Source organism: Bacillus rossius, chromosome 1 (genome assembly GCF_032445375.1).
Source record: "Bacillus rossius redtenbacheri isolate Brsri chromosome 1, Brsri_v3, whole genome shotgun sequence".
NCBI lineage: Eukaryota > Metazoa > Arthropoda > Insecta > Phasmatodea > Bacillidae > Bacillus > Bacillus rossius.
In genome coordinates, this window is record NC_086330.1 from 193,029,846 (window position 1) to 193,053,488 (window position 23,643).

Sequence of the window (23,643 nt, forward strand, 5' to 3'; positions counted from 1 at the left end):
TTGTCAGTCAAATTCTAACTGCACCTGTATATTGAAAGTACTATTAGTTACTGAACCAAAATTTTAAAAAAAGAAAAGAAAAACATACCTGCTTCTTTTTCATCATCTGATGACAGTATAAAAACACTATCTGTTTTGGACAAGTTCTTTTCTTTTTTTGGCCTGAAACACAAACCAAACCAAAATTTTGTTGCATCTTGGCGTATGATTTCATCTATGTACTTTGAATATAATGTTTACTGATTACAACTACAGATCAAGTCACAGTGTAAGTAAAGAGAGACAGAAATGTCACTCCCAAGTTGGAAAAAGTTCCTTATTGGAAGTCTCTTTCGGAGGTGGTAAGTGGGCAGTAGGTCCTCAGTCCAAAGACGAAAAACAAAACCATCAAATAATATATGAAAAAAAAAACCTTTAATATGTAGTAAAGCCTAAATCCTGCATACTAATGCCAATAATGAATATATTTTTGTTAAATGTTTAATGTTTTCCTTTAGTCAAAATAAATTTTATATTTACATGATTAAGAAAATTTATTTTTATGGTCACGCAAGACGGCACGTTCGTTGATTATTTCTTACATCTGCTGGTTATTTTCTCAATAGTCTTTGTTCAGGGAGGTTTTAGTTTATAAATCACACTCAACTTTTCCAACTTATTTTCGATTTTCAAAATGAATTCAATTAGATTTTACAAGTTATCTTGCAAAAAAAAATGAATGTATACATGCGGTGAAGATTATAAACATTCGGCACAAAAACAAAATCACATGTAAAACAATAAAAAGTAATAAATTCTACACACTAAATTTAAGTATCTTTTAACCATTAAGTTTTAAAGATAAAAAATATTTTTTTCTATTTTTGAAAACAAATATATTCGTTTGAATACAAAACATACTTTTATATAATACTGGTTGATGTATCATTATGAGGTTAGTATTACCATAGGGACTAAATTAATTTTTAGAAACTGAAATAACACAAGTATCTAATTCTATGTGCACTTTGTTCATTATTAGTTTCTTACCTCTAATTCTAGTATATTAAAGGGAGAATTTTTTTTTTCTTACAAAAAAATTTACCCTTTTTACACCCATTAAGGGTGAAATTCACTGATCATATATAGCTTAGTGTTGAAGTTTGCCAAAGACTGAATATTAAAACATAATTTATAAAAAATGCTTCGAATAGATTTTAATTAATGCCAAAACAAACAAAGAAAAAAAATTCAAAACTTTTCTTAGTTCTAAATAATTTAATAGGCACTTTCAATATTTTTCTGTACTTCAATTGTAAGTACAGACTTAATACTTCAGACTATTTTATTAGTTTAGATATGGAATTTATATAAATTTTAAACACAGAGAGAAAGGCTTTTCATAAAATTAAATAGGTAAATAGGATAAAAATAGCCTGCATTCAATAAATGGGTACGTATTATAAAAAAATAATTAAAGCTACAGATGAAAATTAGGAAAGAACATGAAGCTATGAAAACCATACACAGCAAATCAATGAAAGGAAACACATAAACAGAAAAGAGTCTACCCAGTGAGAAATCAAACTTCAGAAGCAGAAATACATATTAGAAAATCAGATGACAAAACAGAATCAATAATCTAAATGTGATAAGGCATTGAATAACTCATGAAATAATAAAGTCTCTTGAGTTGATATACCATATGAATGATTGTAATTAATGAGTAAAGTAACTAATGAGCCTATTTAAGTTACATTGTTATACATAAGAGATGGTTGAGTATCTCACTGATTTTACACAGAAAAATAAGTGAAACTACTAAAATGTAATAAAATTTTGTTGAAGTTGAACAGAAAATAACATACATATAAAAATTTAAAAACTAAGAAAGTAGATGGTTTTTGTTATTAAACCAGTAAAAATACCTATAGTAGTTGAAGCAAATAGGATAGAACACACATCTAAACATTGAAAATATAGCATTTTACATCATTTTTTTATGATTAATTTCTTTTTGAAATTTTTATATGGATTTGATTTGACAGAGGTAAACATTGCACGGTTATGCACAGAGGCCTAGTGCAACATAATCGCCAAGATTGTAGACTCTGAACATATCAGGGTGTTGGGATTGAATCTATAATTTCTCTCGGCATATGATCACGACATGACAGCAACCACCGCCACTGAGGACCCTTTGTAAAGAATGTTGCAATTCATGGCAGTGAACACAAACTATTGGTTCTCTAGACCTAAACTTAAAATTTGTTGCAAAGACAAAATAACAAAAAATCATGTACAATACATAACAGGGGAAATATTTATAGCTATATTTAATGGAAATAAAAGATATAGCAGTGATCATATGTTCAAGCAATGGGGTTACGTGATTCAGTAACAGTAACGGAGGAAACAGTAGAACATAAGAACAGTAAAGGTAAACCAAAGCTAAAAACATACATCAAGCACACAAAAGAAGGACATAAGTTGAAGAGAGAAAAAAATACAACAGATACAACTGCATTGAGAACTGTAAACATAAAAACATCTCTGGTAACTGGTGACAGGGAATATGTTGCGTCTATCACAATCTATCACTATCAACAAGACAGAGAAGAAAAGAGAGGAGGCAGAATTAGTGTGTAATGTCTTAGATGGTTAAATCTGCAGAATATAACTGCGACTGCCACTTCATCTGCGGTCTCAGGGTCTCGCACTGCCACCAATGGGTGACTATTCCATCTCACTAGAGAACCAGAAGAGTCCTCTTATGGCCTCACTGACCAGTATAGGGGTGCTCTGCTTTTCCTCCTGCCCTGTTGCTTCCATTTTGGGAGTGCTGTTGCTCTCACTATTATCTTTTGATAGTTTCAAGGATTACAAAATTACACAGACTAAAGTTACTGGAGCCCCAGCTGTCAAACCATATTGATTACAAATACAAATAGATTATTAATTATACCTGGAATACCAATTTAACATATGTCTGATCATTTCTGATTAAACAATATCTGATATTGTTGACTGTTCACTGGCGGTGACCAGAAGCCAGAAGAGAAGTCGGCTCAAAGGTTAGCCGGCTGGAGAGACGTGTGGAATTCATGTTTATTCAAGAAGGAAGGATGTAAATTTAGCTGAATTTAGCACTGGACTTTAATGGAGAAAAATCCAAACTCTTGGACCATCTCTTGGACCCCACTGGAACCAAACCAAATAGGAGATCCAGTGGTCAAGAATAGAAATAAAGGTGACAAGAAACAGAGATCGTGAAATCTGGCAAAAAGTTAAGTAGAAAGTCAACTATAGGAGGAAAGGCATAAAATTTCCCACTTACCATTCTGGGGGTATAATAATGAAAATCACTCCCTCTGGTGATGCACTAGCGCTTCCGGGAACCACGCGCAGGTCATGCTACAAGATTACCTAGTAATTAGAATTAACACGAATATCAATCTCGAAAATAAATAAAATAGGGATTACTCCAGGTTTCCTTGGGGTCACATCCCTTAAGCTAGTCGCTGCGAGACTGCTTCGTGAAAGGGGTCGCAGGTGAGAAGTACAGGAAAGGAATGACCACGATGATGGCAGAAGGACGAATCAATCTTCCCTTTTGGGCTGCATGTAGTTAAAATCGTGCTACGGGCCATTAGGCCTAGGAAGTGGGGGAACTGGCCTCTGATCGGCTGGAGGTTGCGGTCAAAAGATTGCTTCGCTGACCAAAAGAAAAAATAAAGGTGGCTGGTAGCCTAACTTAAGGGGCATCTGAGGTAACTAGTTGCGCTCCGAAAGCAGAGCGCTCTGTCGGGCACAGGCGAAACCGACTCAAGGTTAGTTCACAAAGTCCCGCAAGAGGGACTAACGTAAGCCTGGCCCTTACGGGCCCAACTGGTTTGCGCTCTGTCGGGCTGAAAGGAAAATAGAGAGAGGTGTGGTGGTGGCTGCTAGAGGCCTTGCTACTCGCCGAACTAAAGTATAGTAGTTGGCATCTTCGCCACAAGATGGCGAAGGCAGACCTTTTGCTGACCAGCGAGATGTCCTTGATTTCAGTTCGCAGAGAGCCAAGGCTAAGGCCCGTTCAATGCTCTTGGTGACGTTCGTGGAACAGATGGGGGGAGGGGTGTCTGCTAGCTCGTGAGAAATGTGTTAGGGCGGGCGCCGATACGTACCTGACAGCCCTGGAACATTAGTCTGGGGCATGACTGGAGCTGCTAACCTAAGTTGAGCTCTGGGAAGAGGGCTGCCCTGGGAGGACGCTGAGAAAAACACTCTCTGTCACGAAGCCGGACACTGTTACTTGTCGCGTTCGTGGCCTTAGGCGGGAAGAAAAATGTCTTATACTTGCCTGGCGAAAACATACAGGGAAAGAAAGGAAAGAAATTGATCAGGATGAACAATGGGCTAAAAAAAAGATTTTTGGGGTTATAGGTGAAAAATAAATATGTGCCAAATATTTCAAATTTGTGGCACTTAAGACCTGATGATAATTGCCTCTGCACCACTTCTGAGGAACTCAGCCTTTTCTGCTTTAGCCCCGCACAGTCTGCTATAGCCCCCACACAAAAGTTCTTGCAGCCTGCTGATGAATGATGCAACTAAGCATGCACCAGCTGATGTCGTGGGGAGTTGTTCACCGTAGCACCCAGTAGCTGATTTTTCTACGGTGCACAGCATTATTTTTTCTGCTCTTTTTATTTCTCTCTCACTGCTTTGGGAACAGTTCTGTAACTTCATATTCTACCTGGAAGGGTAGGTTGTGCTTAGGGCCAGAGTCAGTGAAGATTCACCTGTTGTGACATTTACTTGACACCTCCGTCAATAAGTATGTTTATATCCCACAGTAGATGATCTTATGCGTGATGTAACTTTAAATGCTCTTTCACCTCCTGGTTACACCTCAGTGCGAGACTCGCCACTGAGTGGTTAGTAAGGGGCCCACCTAGCTCTTTTAGCCTCTAGGTGCAAGGCTCTGAACTGACGAGCAGTCTTTTCGTCGTGCATAGGGCAACTATGAGATCTAAGTGGTAACCATAAAATTATATGAAGTTAAATGTAATGTGCAAGTCCCTCGAGTGCTTTCAAGAATCTGAAATAGTTTTTTAAGCCTAAAAATTATCCTGAAAATGTTCTGCACTGGCCTATTTCACATTTAATTCCACTGTTTTTCTATAGTTCTGTCGAAAATCTGGACAATAATGAGACCAGAATAATTAAATTGTTAATAGCATATATCATTTCAAGCCCTTATCAATAACTACTTCAATTCATAATATTGTATTAGGAAAACTTTCAAATATTTTATTGCCTTCTGTAATAATTCAATTTTAACAGAATTTGATCATCATAATTCATAAAACTTAAAAAATTTAAGGATAATTATTAGAAAAGAATATAAATTTTTTTTAAAGATAAATTAGGTAAACCATTATTGAAACTGAAGTTTTCCTCTCATAAAAATTGAGTTTAAAAACAAAATACAGAAACAACTACTCTCCTGCTCTCAACGTACCGTATTCATAATGTCCGCACCCTTTATTTATATATCCTTAAAAGAAAAAATTAAAAATTTGCATAATGTCCGCACCAGTCGTCTACGGCGGGCAACACAACTTTGGCCACCCCTAAAGGACGCAGTACGAATGGACAGTTGACGGCTCTGTAAACAAAGCTGTGACCTTGAGCTGTCCTTTCTCTCCTGTTCTGAAAGGGTGGGGAAATTCGTTGAACTGAACAAAGCACGGTCAAAGGCCCCGCCCGCGTATAAGCCCCTCCTTGTTTTGTAAACATTTTTGAGAAAAATTTAAAAACGTGATTTTCTGGGTTTATCTAAGGGCAGGGCAGCTTGGCATGCATCAAACAACAAGCCATGTATTGTGAGCGGCGGAAGGTGATATTGTTAAGTGTCCGTTCTCAGTAGGACCGTCGTGAGGCATGCCAGACGTAAGCAGTTAGTCCTATCTCAAACGACATAAAGATAAAGAAAGCTGGTCTCGCGCGCTGCCGCCAAGGAGCATGTAAGAAGATCTGGAGTGGACATGTGTAGGGCGAGAGCGAAGCCAGCCGGTTGCGAAGAAGGGTTGAAAAGAAAGAGGAAGAGAGCGTATTTCTACTGCAAACGCAGCCCCAGCCCACTTGTCCTTGAGGTTTGAGTGGCGCTGGTGTGCGGCTACAATGGTGATTTCCTGTAGCGCATATGGCTGTACAAATCGATGGAATTCCAAGCCGGATGGCGTTGCTTTTCACATGTATTGAAGATTTTTTTTTTCATTTGTTAACTAAATTAATTCCAAAAACTTTTGAAGCATCAGAAAAAAGTGGCAAATTTTTTAAACGGAAGTAACTAATCTTCGAACTTTTCGAAAAACCTAAGAAAACTATTTAACAAAGAGAAGTTGTTTCAGTTGTAAGTATAATTCTTTACTTTTTTCATAGATTTCCAAAACGTGACGATCAACGACAGATCTGGGAAAAAGCGACAAAGCGGAAAAATTGGACTGCGTCTCCGAACCATGCATTGTGTACAGTGCATTTTGAAGACAAATGGGTCTTAAGAAGCGAAAATCTAACTCGATTAAAGGATGATATGGTGTTCGGTATATTAAGGTTTCCCTCAAAGGAACGGTTTCACAATGCTTTTAAGATATTAGATAAATCCCAACATAAGTTTAAAACATTTCTCTTAAAAGTGTGCTTCGTAGCATTAAAAGACGTGCCTTAATTATTTTGCAAATTTATCATTGTTATGGTGACGATGTCAGGGGTTTTCGTATTTTTTTAAGAAATATAGTACAGTATGTATTAGCAACTACGTTAAGAACTGTTATTTTATTCACACAGAGAAAAGAAATACAAAATGCTAAAATTTGGCGTCTGTCTTTTTATATCCTATATAGGCTTGTTATTATATGTGTGTTGTAACATGTATAAAAATGTTAAATATATTCAACAATATTTGGTAATTATATATATTTAAAAACTTTTATGTACGCTACTTGAAACTACGTGAAAGGTTTTCAGTCTATAAAGGCCTATTCTATGCTTTTTTAAAATTATTAATTCTTATGCAAACAATTAATAAAATTGAAAGTTTCTTACATTGTCAGTATATGCATAGCATTACAGTTATTACAAACAATTCTCTACCAGTGTTTAGCTAAGGTTTGCATGTTACGTTGGTTGAGTAAGTAGACTGGAACATGAACATGATATTGAAAAGACTTCTAACTTCTACTAATACACGTATATTACAAGAGATTTTTAATAGATTAAATGAAGTAAGTAAGAATTAGTTTTTTATAAACGTTGTGTATGAAATTATAAAATTTGAGAAGTATAATAACAAAAAGAAGTGCGTTACGAAGACATATGTCGGTAGTGTTACCCACTGAAACATTATTCCCACTTCAACTCTCTGTAAAAATAAAAGTATGGGGTTGAATGCGTCAAGAGTGGTATATAAATAAAATTTGAAGCTTCTTCCTAATTTCATACGCAGGTGTCCCCCACCTATAGTTGCAAACAAAAATTTTTCCTCGATGTTGAAATTTACTCTGCGTATTCACAAAAAAATTTGGCAGTAAATAGGTATTTAATTTTTAAAAATGAAAGTATTCATGTTTCGAAAAAAAGATTAAAGCGGTGTGGGGAAGAATGTTTACAGATAATCCAGTAAAATTTTCAGTTTGATTGTTTTGATAGTTTCGGAGCTGTTGCGAGTTTAGTTTGGAGGATTTTACGGCCGCGCGAGACAAGTTTGGCTCGTTTTCGTTTTCTTCCAGCGTAGGAAGCAGGGAATAAACGCCGATACCCGGCTTCACCTCGCATCCTTTGCTGGCCTTCCCTTGTCCTCTCCAGATGTATTACTGTATATTAGCTCCATGGCTGCCGCTGTGTTGATGTGGAGTGTTGTCGGTGAAGAAGAGGGAAAGTGAAGGAGGAAGGGAAGTGGGTCAAGGATTCTAACACTCCTTTGTCTGGTTGGCTGGCTAGCTGGCAGGAGGGAGGTTAAGCCACGCCTCTGCCTCTCTCCCCTCCTGCCAAGCGCTGCCTCTGCCTCTCTCCCCCCCAGTCATAGCACTGCCTCTCCCCCCTGCGGAGTCGTTGCCTCTCTCTTCCTCTTGCTGCGTCGCTGCCTCCCCCGCCAGTGAACCACACATAACTTAGAAAGTCACAACTTAGAACTGTCATAACTTAGAAAACTTGGAAAAATCCACGTAACTTAGAAACACACAACTTAGAAACACGCAACGCAGAACCACACAACTTAGAAACGTCGTAACGTAGAAAGTCACAACTTAGAACTATCACAAGTTAGAAACACACAACTTAGAACTGTCATAACTTAGAAACACGTAACTTAGAAACACGCAACGCAGAACCACACAACTTAGAAACGTCGTAACGTAGAAAGTCACAACTTAGAACTATCACAAGTTAGAAACACACAACTTAGAACTGTCATAACTTAGAACTGTCATAACTTAGAAACACGTAACTTAGAAACACGCAACGCAGAACCACACAACTTAGAAACGTCGTAACGTAGAAAGTGTTAACTTAGAACTATCACAAGTTAGAAACACACAACTTAGAACTGTCATAACTTAGAAACACGTAACTTAGAAACATGCAACGCAGAACCACACAACTTAGAAACGTCATAACGTAGAAAGTCACAACTTAGAACTATCACAAGTTAGAAACACACAACTTAGAACTGTCATAACTTAGAAACACGTAACTTAGAAACACGCAACGCAGAACCACACAACTTAGAAACTTCATAACGTAGAAAGTCACAACTTGGAACTATCACAAGTTAGAAACACACAACTTAGAACTGTCATAACTTAGAAACACGTAACTTATAAACACGCAACGCAGAACCACACAACTTAGAAACGTCATAACGTAGAAAGTCACAACTTAGAACTATCACAAGTTAGAAACACACAACTTAGAACGATCATAACTTAGAAACACGTAACTTAGAAACACATAACGCCGAATCACGTTACTTAGAATTTGAATGAGAAGGCGTAAATATTTTGAAAGGACTGTAGTGCGAAATATTTTTGCTTGCATTCCCCGCATTCAGAGCTGCACTCTTGTGGCTAAACAGTTACTTTCGGGTTCAGTTTGGTTCTCTGTGTATAGATGGTGCTGTTAGTTCCACACATAGCTAAATTGACTTCAGCTAATGGTTTGCTCGCCATATCTGAATTACACGTTTATTTTATTCCTGTTTTCATATGATTAAGATTTAATTTGTGTTAGTAAAACAGTTTGTTTTGTTTGTAGAGCTATAATAAATTCGCTGTTGACGGAAATTTAAAACTAAATAAAAATAAACTTGTATTATCTCATTTACTTACGTTGTAGCGTCATTAGGTATTCTTCTCTCGAAGGTTACATTAGTGTCTTTTATTTAATATAAAATTTTTACAGTTTTTTAAATGTAGCGATAAACATAATCTTGAGAATATAAATACAGAATGTATGTAAAATAATCGTTAAAACTGTAATAAGTGATAAATCACGTAATGTAGAGAAAGCAGAAACATTAATGTTCAGACGCAGGGTAGTTATTAAAATCTTTTTAACACATTTTGAGATAAAAAGCTTTAAAAATTTTATATATGAGGAACATAAATATTTAATTTTTCCATTTCATAAAATTTATATCAAGGTACTATTTTCCTGTTGATTTCCGGGGCAATACTGCACAAGCAATGTTTACTGGGGATGCAGAAAACTTTTGGCCAGACAGCTGGTTCCAACATGACGGCAAGGTTATAGGAGAGGTGGTAAAAAAATAAAGATTCATGAAATGATTTCGAACCTGAGCTTTCGCGTTTTCGCTACCTCGTTGTATTATACGTAGTGCATTTCCGAGTAACACTCATTACTTGATGTGAGATAATGAGGTATTTTTACGGGAATTAGGTTTTAAATTTAAAAGTATATATTTTTTTACAATTTTTTTCATTGTTACTTTAATTAATTTATTGTTTGCCTAACCTATTTTCATAGTTGTAAAATAAAATTCGATAACTATTTTCCTTTAATATACCTATTCATTTTTTTGAATGAGTTACCCGTAGTTATTTATAACTATTTTTGACTAATATTATAAAAAAAATTTAAGGGTATTTTCCGTTTATATATTTATCATAACTTTGAATTAGTAACAGTTTAGGAAAAATTGCTGTTTCTTTTCTTCGGCTCGTAAAAGTTTCAATCGAGTTCATATTTCAGCGTGACTCATGTAGCTGAAAATGCCGGTCGATCTGCTCGGTGTGACCTGCGTTATGCCCTACGTATAAATCAGAAATTTTACTATCTCTCGCGGACTTTCTCTTCCTTCACGTAAGATTGCAGAGTATTTTGTTTACAGACTTTTAAGTTTCCAATGTCTTAGTAAATATGTTGAAATGTACGTACTACGGCAGCTCTCCCCCCCCCCCCCCCCCCCATTTTTTTTATAGTAATGTCAACAATATAAGTACGGGTTTTCATCAATTAATGATTACATTATTTTTGGTTTCGTATTTCGCAAAATAAACTTTAAAATTTAATATTATGTATTTTAATGGTTCTATGAAAAAATTCCCTTTTATTATTTACTTTACTCTAAAAGTAAGAACTGTGTCAGGTGTTTTGGACGAAAATTTTAAGCTCTATTGCTTGCAACCAGATAACTATTTACTGTACTCGACTTTGAATTAACACTTTCACTAATTAATTGCCAAATGAGAGTAGGTTGAGTGGAGAGGCATTATTCACAAATGAGTTAACTAATTGTTTTCTTGAGAAAAATGCTGTGACACAATTACTTAATTGAATGTCTGCGGTTGGTTATGTTATGTGTAGACCTACATTACATTAGTCTGTGGCTTTTTGCCTCATAGTGCTACACTCCATTAACTAGTAATTTTAACATATTCACTTGTGTTGTTTTGTCATATTTGACTCATTTTTTTTGCAGCTGAAATTAACAGCAGGGCCTTTCCCTTGAAACACACAAAACTCCTTATGATATATTTTTAAAGAATTCTTAACAAAAAAAGTATTTATAATTATTAAGAAGTTCACGCCAGTATGCATTCAAAATAAACTTTTTTTTCTAGCATTCCGTATGAGAAGTGTATAAATGTATGTCCGGAAACTGAAGTCGGTGCGTGGTGTTTGGAGTCCGCCATCTTAGATTGTGACATCATGGCGGCTATCTTGAATGACCTGGACTATGATCTCGCCGCCATACTGGAATCCACCATTTTGTTTCTGAAACTTTCCACCATCTTAAAATCGAATGCCCCAATTCGTTACGGCCGCAATCTGGGTTTTTCCATCATCTTGTTTTTATCTGCCGGAAGTTGTCATCTTGCTTTTCTTTCTTCTACTGGAGGTCGCCATCTTGGATTATGTAATGTCTACCATTTTTGTTACTGCTATTTTTTCCTAGTGTTTGTCAAATACTCTCTGTCTCATGCACATAAGTTCGATGTTCCATTACCTACTAATGAGTTTATGACCCTTATCGACATATTAAATTTAATTTTTTATACTGTATACATTGGCAGTTAGGTTATTCGAACCATGGCAGTTCGGAACTCTGGATTAGAAACATACGCCTTTTACCACATGACCATCGTGACATTTAACAGACTGAGATTATATAAGGTAAATATAAAAAATGTCGCAAATTCAGACGTAATTTTTTTCAATATGATGAAATAAAAATATCAGAATTTGTTAGAGGGAACTGCCGCCATACTTGTTTTCAATTCACAATAATAGGAGCGTGAGTGTCATGTAGTACACCAACCATATGCTAGAGGGCGCTGCCAACATATTTGTTTTCAATTCTAGCTACCAGGCACGTTAGTATCCAGCCGTATGCTATAGAGCACTACCGCTATGTTGGCAAGAGTGCAGGAGTATTTATTGCATGAATGTTGTCACTTCCGCCATATTTTCGGACATCATAGCCGTCATATTGTAATTCTGTAATTATTAACCTATATATCCGGAAATGATTCCAAAAATTATAAAAGAAAATCTTTCATAATGTAATGATTGACCCGATTGATTTAAGTCTTTGGTTCAATCCTTGAGCAATACAAATAAAGTTTTATGTTTAAAATTTAATTAAATTCATTTAAAAATACAAAAATATATATATTTACTTTCCTAATCTATCGGCTCCTAGTGAGCCGCAGATGTAGGTTTGATCGCCATATTGAAATTCTGTACTTATTAAATTAATAATCGAGAAAAAATCAAAAAAATATTAGGAAATCAGCCAAATAATATAGCGATTGAATCAATTGATTTCAGTCCTCGGTTCAATCCTTGGTCGATGCAAAAAAGGGGATTTTAGACTAAAAATATATATTTTTTATTTCTCTCTTTACCTTCTGACAATTGGATAGTTGGCCTTACAACAAAACGTCACTCTAGACAGGCCGTATGACAAGCGTCTCCACACCAAGAGGTTTGGAAACTCCTTCAGCTTACTCATGTACCATTTCAGGTATAGACAAAGTATCCCGAACCATAAGATCTAATTCATCGGTTCTCAGAATACTGTTCGAACAGATCATTTACAATGTCAGCCTTGTAGGCCAAGCATATCCGAACCACGATGTATTCGTTTTCGATACTTATGTTTTTACTGCTGATAAAGACACTGCACCCGTTAAAGTCTCCTCTAGTATGTAAACGACGATGGTAGACCTTCCACAATGATCTCTACTGACGATAGTCAGCATTACTGTTGTTATAGGTGATAGGTCAGACTGAACTGAAGAACCTTCAATTGCTGATGGTACATACGTCATCAAGGTCTTCGTCATTGTTGCGACTGCTACTGTCCAGTCCGAGTAAAGATTAAAATCAACAACTCAAAATTACTCTGGCTTCCACAGCTCCAACTGGCTACGACGGCTACAATCGCTACATCAGCTCCAACTGGCTACAACGGCTACAATGTCTCCAACTCTCTACAACAGCTACAACTGAATTTAGCTCTTATTGGTTTCAGTCATATTTAGCCCGAAATTGTCTCGATTGCTGAGAAGGCTTTTTTGTTACTTATTATTTTGTTTGGTGACGATTTTTGCATATTTTAGTTAGAAATTGTAGTGTGAGAAACAATCTTAGGCGATAAATTAAAATACAAAAAATAAAACATTTTTTCCAAAATACAAAATATAATTTATTTTTCAATAAAATACAGTTGCAGGTAAAACAACGCATTATTGTACTATCCCGTACATCTTAGTGCATGAAGTATAGTACCTTTTTCTTTAGTAATGGATATATTTTTAACATTTTGGGAAGCAAGTAGAAGTCTAAACCTATCGACCAATATTTTAGGATCTTCTCATGTTGTGTAATCAATCTCTTCTGCTGCTGCTGCCTCCATCTTCTTTACGCTTTTACTGCCAATTTTCTGAGAAACTCGATAGTCTTCTGTTTTCAAACCAGCCTCATAGTTATTATAATCATAATCGTCCCATTGATCATCACGGAAATGATCAGAATTGATAATTTGAACATGTCGCTTCCATCGTTTAGATCTCAGTGCTTCATCACAATTGTCGATCTTGTAAGATTCAGGTGCTACAGCTTGGTCTTCGATCTTGAAAGGTTCAAGTGCGTCATCACGTTATTCGAACTTGTCAACTTCAGATGCTTTTATATTGTTTTCAGTTATGCAAAGATGACTTCAATTTGCTATTGATAATTCTTTTTTTTTTTCATTTCCATTAAAGATGCTACTTTCTTCGTTAGCATTTAATTTCAAATCATTAACGAAATCTGGGATAGTGTTGTCTTTATTTCACTTTCTGGATGTTGAAGCACCGTTCTTTTTATCATCAGTTAGCTTGGTTGTACAGATCTTGTGATGTTTATTCAAGATATTTCGTCAACTAAATGATGATGAGTGCAACTAAATAATTTTTGGTAATGACCCAAAATACACTCGCTTCTCTCATGACGTTTAACAATTATTGCAAGGTAAATTTCTTGCTGCAATAACTACACTTGTGTCCGTTCGATAACGGCTACAGACATCGCTACGGAATCCATACTAGCTTCTGTGAATGTGGTCAGAAGCATACTGAGTGTTCCAAACTAAAACAGACATTCAAGTAGGAATTTCAGTAAACCATCAGCTAGAGTTAATTTTACATTTGTTGAAAAATTCATCTACAAGTAGATCTGCTTTTCACCTACAGATGTCTCCTCATGTAATTGCTCACAGTGTTCTTGCTTTAAACAATATATCTGAATCCATCTAGTACAATTTACCTTGTATAATAATGCAAGTATAAAACATTCGTTATTTATTATGTTGTAAAAGCGGCCACTGTTTTAGGCGAGATGCAGGATGCTCACTCACGATCGGAATAGAAGGAGAGCTTTGCTAGACCTCAAGCAGAAGGAGAATAGTCTTGCATGCTGTGGTTCTCAGCTGTTTTAATACATAGAAAACGACTCAGTGATAAATCTAATTTATGTGTGAGTTTCACCTGATTTAATTTGTAGTTGTAATTTGGTAACAGGAATTCACTAACTAAACGTAAAACTGAATACAATTGCATTTCTCATATCGAAAGTAATTTGGTAACAGGAATTCACTAAATAAACGCAAAACTGAATACAATTGCATGTCTCATATCGAAAAAATGCTTGAAATGAACCTACTTTCTAATGATTAACCAGAAGCACACTAAGAAATTCAACAAAAGTTTTGACAGGAATAACCAGGAGCACAGGGAGAACACCAACAAAATGTTGTCAGGAATATCAAGCGGCCGAGGTCAAAGTCAAGGTCATGCAAAATGGCCGCCGTGAATTCACAATCCAAGATGATGGACCTCAACCACACACGATGGACCTCAACCACACACAATGTACTGGCACCAGATGCCGGACATACATTTATATATTACTCGTATGCCATATCAGAATGTTTTAGGGCAAAATTACAGAGTAGCGGCTCCTGGAAAACAAGTTGAATAGTAACTACAGTTAAAGGTTAGTTAGGTTGCCTTTATTAATTGCGTAATAAAGTTTTACTTACGTACCAAATGAATATTACTACTTCTGAATTTACGCAACGAATCTTCCACTTCACGGTTTTGTATTAGCCTTATTTACAAGAAGCTGCTATTTTATAAAATTACCATATTACGAACCTATCCTAATTTTTTGTGTTACAATATAGATTTTATACTCCTTATATACGAATTCTAACCAAATGAATAGTGCCCTCAGCGTCATCTAAGAATAATTAGTTCTTGAGTTTGGCTAGGTTAATTTTAGTTCTCAGTATATGTTCTTTAGTATTGAGTGGGTTGAGTGTTGGAAAAACAAGTATGTTTTAACTGTGCGTAGCCTTGCATTTGTGAATAACAGATTGTTTTGCAAACAGCCTTTCCATTTTATTTATACAATACATTTATTTTAAGATATTTTCGAATGTAAGCTTTCACTTGATTCGTTGTGAGGATGATTTTGACTTTACACCAAAATCTATAGAATTGGTTGTAGGGAAAGTGGAAAATATGTACATTTCATCGTAAACAATTTTAGTAATTTGGTTGCTCTTGTATTATGTACTAACTTGGCCCCGATTTTAGGAGCCAGCGCTCTGGGAAGATAATTTTTAGCTGCCCCCTTTCGTTCCAGTTCCCCGCAAAAATAATAAAACTTTTCAATGGCAAGCTTATTTGATTAAGTTTTAAAACAGCATATTATGCAACTAAATACAAAGGTTTTTCAAAGACAAAGGCTGTGTGTATTTTTTTAAATTTAATAAATGCTTGTAGCATTTTTATACGGTTGTTATACGTACCGTAATAAAATATGAGTTACAGTACACTATTAAACAAATTTTAAATCTTTTTCTAAATTATTTTATTTAGTAATTTATATTTTTAGGCATTATTTCTCGTCCCTCAAACCTTTTTGTCCAATTTTTTTCGTACCACGAATTCTTTCGCCGCTCAAAAACTGGAAATCTGGGCGAATGCCCGGTTGACCCATATGTAAATTGGGGTCTAGTACAAGTACATTTTGTGGATCTACAATGACGAAATTACTAGGATATGAAGCGTAATACGAAGTTAGGTCATGAGATGTAAACATATCAATGCCTGATTACTAACTATTAATGTATACTTGGTTTATAAACACTTATCATTTTTTCCGATTATCATCGAGTTCTAAGGTAAAGCTGCCATGAAGTGAACGATTTATGATAAGAAATTGAAATTTTTTTTTTTCAGTATCACTGATGGAATAATATCTTTGAAAATATGATTTTTTTTACATCCGGTCATTCATATATGCTAATCCTGTATGTTGTTGTTTTTACACTGATTTTTTTGCAAGTTCTCGTAAAGCAAATGCAGTTATGAATCATGGTAGTTGAAAGTGTAGACGTCCAATAGCGCTGGATTTCAGTAATTAATAAACAGAGTATGCTGTTGTTTTCATTTTATTTGAGAACTTTTAATATGTAGTTCGCTATTATAAGACATTATTTTCAATTTGCCTCCAGAATCATTACTTTGTTTTTAATTATATTTAATTATATAATTATGTTTATATACATGTGTGTGTGCGTGTAGGTGTGTGTGTGTGTGTGTAAATCATGACCGTGGTTATTTTATCGTAACTCAACCAATTTTCAGTTAATTTATTTTTTTCGTAACCGTGAAATTCAATCACTTCATTACCATTTGTTAAGTTTTCACACACTGTGGAAGCAGCGAACGCATATTGAAACCTAAATTTCTTGAAGTTCCATTACACATTGTGGAGCGGGCTTGAGCGGTAGATACGTGGCACTTTTCACGTGGAAGAAGTGTGAAATACATGAAAATTTAACAATTGGATGTAACTGTAGTAAATTATGTTTAAGAATTGACCACGGGTGTCTGAAATTAAATAAAATCAACAAGTATAATTTGGCTACACCTTAAGGTGTTCACTAGTTGACTACAAGGCTAATGTTATAAACTTCGCAAGAAAAGCAAACGCACAGGACGCTACATGCAACAAGTGCAATAAAACTGCGGCAATTTATAGGTAAAATACGCCAGACGCTAACATCGCCGACCCTGCAACTTGAAACAATACAAATGTCGAAACAATTTACAGTTGGCTTATTTCTATAAGTAATGTTAATTTTTATGTCAAAGTAAGCAATTCTTTATAATTTCATTAAAAAATTTCATGTGCTTTCACTGTTTGGTAGTTTCATAAGTGAAAACGTGAAACATGTAATAAAAATAAAGTCGTTGGCTTCCATACAAATAACTTCAGTGTTCTCGGAATACGTTACATTAAATATGGAGGACAGAATTACAAGATGTCTTGTGTGATTTTTAAAGGTTATTTGAAAACATTGTTATTTACCTTTTCTTGAGTTTCTTGTCTGAAACTGATAAGACTCGGTCTCATTGGGGGCCATCCCTAAATAACGCCATGAGTTAAGGGGAGGGGAGGTGGTCGACGAAGTGTGACATTGTGTGACAAGGGGTAGGAGGCGTCATAAGCTTCGTGATGTCACATGTACAAATATAAAATATTGAAATGCGAAACTTTAAATGTAAGCGAAAAATGTTTGATTTAATGTTATTATGTTTAAAACATATTTTTAATGAGAGTAAAAATAATTTTAAAACTGCTGTTTTAATTAAATTAGTTCAATATATAAAATTGGAAAATTTGTGACGTCACACCATCTGTGACAAGTCCCGGGTGGGGGTGGGGGGCAAAAAAATCATGATTCGAGTGACAATTTATGGATGGCCCCTTGTAAGTGTACACGTGCGTCTCTCAAAGCTCGTTGTTTTACCATCTGAACGGGTGAAAAAATTTTGTGTTAGAATACGATTGTAAAAAGTGAAAAACTGTAGATTTTTATAACATTATTTAATGTGAAGGTTTAATTTTGGAAGTAACTTGGAACACTTAAACTAAACAAAAATTTATTTCCCCATAGAACTCAAGGAGACTGTATTGCGTTTTTATAATATTTTGTGTTTGTGAATACTCGAATTATATTTCATACAAACCAGCACGAATATCTGCGTAAGTTTCATTCTGTCCTTTGTCTTGAGAATCCGTTTGCCCGTAAATTGTTCCCCCACCACTTGGCAACTTATCTCCCCTTCCCCAGTGACGCACGGGTTTCCTGCCACACCCCACCCCAGCACATTTCAGGTATTCTTCTCTAAAGACCCTACGACCTTGAGTCCGGGATCTCAGGCGCCCCGCTGAGGCATCACAATGACAAGCCATACAGTAAAACCTGCAAACATTTCCGTCGACAACAAGCAGTCGCTGTGCTCGTATACACAAGCATAAATATTCGTTCAACCTATTCATAAACAAAACTAAATTAACTTTTTTTATTTTAGTATCTGATTTCGGGAGGCACATATCTAATTTCATTGAAAGAAATGTCAATGACTTAAACAAATATAGGTAAACGACTATGAAAAATAAACACAGGCCTGTTCCGTTCAATTAGCACTTTTATTCATTCATCCTACTAATATTATAAATGCAAATTTGATTTTGATTGTTTGTTTGTTACGCTTTCACGCCTTAACTACTCAACCGATCATGATTAAATTTTGCATACACATTGTCAGGGGTACAGAAAAGGACATAGGATATATTTCATCAAAAAATAAATTATAGTTTAATAAACTTAAAGAAAATTTTTACAGCAAATCTAACTAATATATCGCTGGGTGTAGTTATTTTTCGTTGCTATGAGCAATCCGTTAGCACGGAGAAACGTTTCCATAACATAAATTGTATGTATATATTTTTACTGGTGAAAAATCATATCAAATTTAAAAATCTAAACAAAAATTGGTGAAAGGGTCTACGGAATTCAAAAAATTAATAATAACCTAGAACCACCTACATGTGATCCCGCTTCGAATGGTGATGGTCCCATACCGGTACTTTTAGTCGTGTTTACGCGATTGCACCTCAAAGCAGAAGAAATTTCATTATTTATATATATACTAGCTGCGCAACCCGACTTCGCACGGCTATACTACAAAGAAAAGAAGACCAAATCTCCCATTTACAGTAATAATTAATGAAATACCATTGAAATTAATTTATTACAATGTTTTTTAATGTATCGGAGAGAAAACGAATAGCACTGATGGTTTCCCGACTCTCGAGCACGCAACGTCAACTGGTGTACCCGTACTTCGCTTCGGCAGTCTGCAGGCAGTACACTTTTACGCCGCTCATTTTACATGCCCCTCCTTGTGGGTACGCCACTGCAGCGCCTCGAATGGAAAAAGAAATAAAAGCGATGCCCGTTGCCATGGAGACGAAGTAACCACTGTTGCACGGACTTAACCACCCTTGAGAGCTGATTTTCGGAAAATGTCATCCTGCGTAACATAAGGAACATTACTGTCAAGTTTCAAGTCGGTAGGATATATATTTGGAAAAAAAAAAAGAGCAATTTTTATATATTTAAATTCCCCGCAAAATTTCAACGGTGATGGGGACTGCACTAACAATGAAATAGTCGTTGCCATTGAAACGAATGAAGCATCAACAATGTTACAGCCGTTGCCATGGTGATTTTCTACCAATTCATCACATCATCACTAAACCTCTAAAATTATCAGTGTTTCTCTATTATATTATGCATGTTTTATAGATATAAACCTTCCTCTTGAATCAATCTATCTTTAAAAAAAAAACGCATCAAAATCCGTTGCGTAGTTTTAAAGATCTAAGCATACATAATGACAGTTTGACAGCGGGAAGCGACTTTGGTTTATACTAAGTAAGATATGGATTACAAGCGGAGTTAATAAGGGATGTTAATTAACTGTAGGTAAAATTTAATATGGAGTGGGATCTTTCGCGACAAGGCAGAACCCATGACTCTACTAACACAAACTCCGCTATTTCTTTTCTTCTCCAACACTTAACCCTGATTTATATTGTGTAGTTTTTTTTCTTTTGTAAATATTTAACCTCTACCCGTATTGAACAACATGAATGAAATGAGTTAATTATATTATTAATTAATTTAATTTAATAGTTTTTTCTTCCTGTGTCGACCGACAACCTGAATTGAATGACAAAATCTACTTAAACGAGAGCGAAGCCGTGTGGGATAAAGCTAGGAAGTAATAAATGTGATGGATATTATTTTTATTATATTTTAAGAAATGAATGTATTATGTATCATTTATTCATTTCTTGTTCTACAAACTGCTGAAAATGTTTTATATATACACACATGTACATACAAGCACACACACATATTAGGTGTATATGTGTGTATATGTTTGTATATATATATTCTTTCCTTGCGCGCTTGAAGTTGTTAGGCTAATATTACACTATGCTTTTCTGACGCTGCGGCTAAAACTTACACTGAATATATATTACTTTTGACACGAGCAACTAAGAAATTTACTTTATCTTAAGTGAACTATAAACATACTGACTACTTGTAAAACATTTATTTTATAAAATTAGTTGTATAATTCTTTATTTTTTAATTTTAGACCAGATTTTTCTAATGAAAAAGGTGTGGGACTAAGTAAGTTGTATGGATGGTTCAGATTTAGCATGTTTTCTTTATAGAAGCAGTACAAATAACTAGAGACCGGAAAAATTCACCGATTGTTTCAGCGATAGGCTAAAATTAAAATAAATATACCTTTGAGATGATTTTGCTATTGGCTTATTGTTCATCTGGACAAATCTCAACCAATTATAAACCTTCAACCAAAGAAGGATCGAATCACAGACAAACCAGCTGAGACGACTTACAAGTCAGCAGCCAATGAACTTGCGTTATTTGCCCGAGCGTACAGGGGAATGTGCAGTCTATCCTAAAGGCAATTGAAACCGCGAATTTTTCCGGTCCCTACAAATAACTGATATCAAACTGAATGTAAAATTCGAATATTTCTTATATTTAGTTTTTATTTAAATTTATTTAATTATAGCTGTAGAAATGTGGTAATAGTCAGAATTGATAAAACATGCATAGCAAAACATGGTTTAAAATATATGCATTGCTCTAAAAAGTAGAGAAACTTAAAAATATATTTATTTTAAAGATAGATGGTTTGATTAGTTAGCAAAACGTATTTAGGTACACACTGATGGCTAGCGTCTCCCTTCTGAGCTCCGTGTGCGTGGCTGATAGCAAATAAAGACGAGACTACAATCGCATTACTTAATAAGGTACATGTAAATGAAAGACTGTAACGCTATAGGCGTATAAGCTTGACAGGAGCAAGGCACTGAGACTAGGGATTGCAATACAGCTAAGAGTAATTCCGCAATCCCGCGGGATCCAGCATCATCTGAAGGCCTGGGGGATCCCTCACTGGCTTGTGGATCCATATCGTGAATTTGTTGACAAATCGCGCAAAATTCAGTCAAATTTGCCGCTCATTGAATCGCCTAGCGCGACGTTGCCGCTCCGTCGCTCTGCATCTCGCATGCACTCGGACATAGCCGCACCGCCGCGCCGCCGTCTCACTCGCCAGTTGACATTTGATTCGCGCAAAAAACATGGATATTTGATAAAAGAATATTCGATGTGGCTTCTTACTACAATATTAAAACATAAACACAATTTTTCATACAAATGTTTTCTGAACAAAACATTACCGCAAACCGTTATTTTCAAAGCCTTGTTTTCGCCAAACGAAAACTAAGCACAGTGTGTCTCACAACATTTAAAGTAATTTGCCCGCGAAGTAAATCAAATCGGAGGCTTCCAACAATAAAGTTAAAATCACGTCTAGCGAAAGAGGAATTAATTTCTTACATATGTAAGGTTTAATTCAATACAATAAAAGAATAACTAAGCCTATTTGTATTTGTATTTGTAAACATTAAGTGGCGCTCACCCGTCATGACGAATAAAAGAAGTGTGAAATGGACGGCGTATGCATTTTACGCCTTAAATCTAATAAAATGCACGCACTTTTGTATGTTGTAAGTGAATCCAATTATAAGTACAAATATGGCGTTTATAAATTATTGATTTGTATAAACAGAAAATTGTGTCTTCTTGGTTAGAACTTTTGCAATTTTTTTTAATGATGTTACATCACATAATACTTGTGTTGCCTTCTTTAAGCAACAACTAAATCTGATTTTTTTTGTTAAATGTATATTTCTGTATTCAATTAAATATAGGACAAGAAAACAATGACGTTAAAATTTTTTTGCTACCTTAAAATATTTAAAATTACTCTTTATGTATATACCATAAGTTGGCAAACATTTATAAAAATAATTATTTGCATTAAATGTTATGAAATAATTTCATCATATGAGAATAATTGTCATTAATTGTTTTTAATTGTATGAAGATTTACATACCAGCATTCTGTATATTTTTATGACATGTGCAGTGAGATTGAAAAGTTAAATAATAGAAATAGTATTTGAACATAAAGACATTCTGCTTGTTGCGGAGGAGATCAGTCACCTAATAGGCTTGGAAGTGTAAAGACAGCTGTGGATTTTTTGTCTTCCCGAAGTTCAAATACCGTAATTGAATTAATTGACACTAATATTTTTTTTTTCATGTGACTGGTTTCAAATACGTCTTAATATAAGTTATACTTATAAATAGTTGTCTGAAGAAAAGAGAATGAAAAAAGAATTCATAATTTTTGTAATTTATTTTATTTTTTTTATTTGAATCTTTTAGTTTCTAGGTAAAATTGGAATCTAGTATTCAAATTTCACTCTAAGCATTAAATTCTACCTGAGTTATGAAACAATATTAGATCTGTTATTTTTCTGTAAAAGTAATACGTCAAAGTCGGGTAGAACCCAACTTTAACAACAATAACAACTCTAAATTATGTTTTCGACTCGCCAGACCTTACTAGTTGCAAGAATTCAGAAATTTGTTAGTCCATGAAATTTTTATGTAATTTTGTTCTCTTTTAATGTTAAAATATTCAAGTTAACCAACATTAAAATATTTGTTAAAATGCTGCTTTCCTTATTCATTTAATTTAATGGAATTTAGTAACTGGTAAAAATAACGACACAATGTTTGTGACTGCAGAAGTTACACTAATTATTTTGGCAACCAAATCCAAGTACACTTAAAAAATACAGCAGTATGAATCAGTCCACCAAGAAATATATTCAGGCAATAGTTTGTAGGGTTACGAAAAAAAAAATACTTAAATTTGTTTTCAGCCTAATTTTTTCATATAAAATTTAAAACAAAGTTTTTAATTTTTGATGAGTCTAGAGAAATCGTTTTAAAATAGAATTCTGAAGAAGGGGCCTATTAAGCGTTAACACAAATAAATTATGGATAGTAAAAGTAAGCTCAGGAACAGTATAATTAATTTACGGTTATAAAATTAGTTCTTAAAATAAAGACTCTCTTAAACAATGAACGTTATTGAGTTAAAATAAGATAGGATGGCTGGTCGCTACAGCAGTATCGAATATAATTTCGAAACACAACTCATAAACTTTGTACGTGTTTTTGGCATTGTTTTCTTGATAATCCAAACGATCAAACTCTATTCGACAATCCGTTTGAAGGGTACAAAACTATGTCGCTAAGATTTTTTCTTTCTCATTTCCATT

The 23,643-nt window shown here is 34.8% G+C and overlaps 1 protein-coding gene across 7 annotated transcripts in view; it reads right to left on the reverse strand.

Moving 5' to 3' along the window:
* Positions 1-23,643, reverse strand: part of LOC134527188 (uncharacterized) — a 412,406-nt gene that overhangs the window by 344,100 nt on the left and 44,663 nt on the right. For all 7 annotated transcript variants that reach the window (XM_063359634.1, XM_063359635.1, XM_063359633.1 and 4 more), the window contains one exon: positions 89-162. In XM_063359634.1, coding sequence (XP_063215704.1) covers positions 89-162 — 74 coding nt within the window. The remainder of the gene's footprint in view (positions 1-88; positions 163-23,643) is intronic.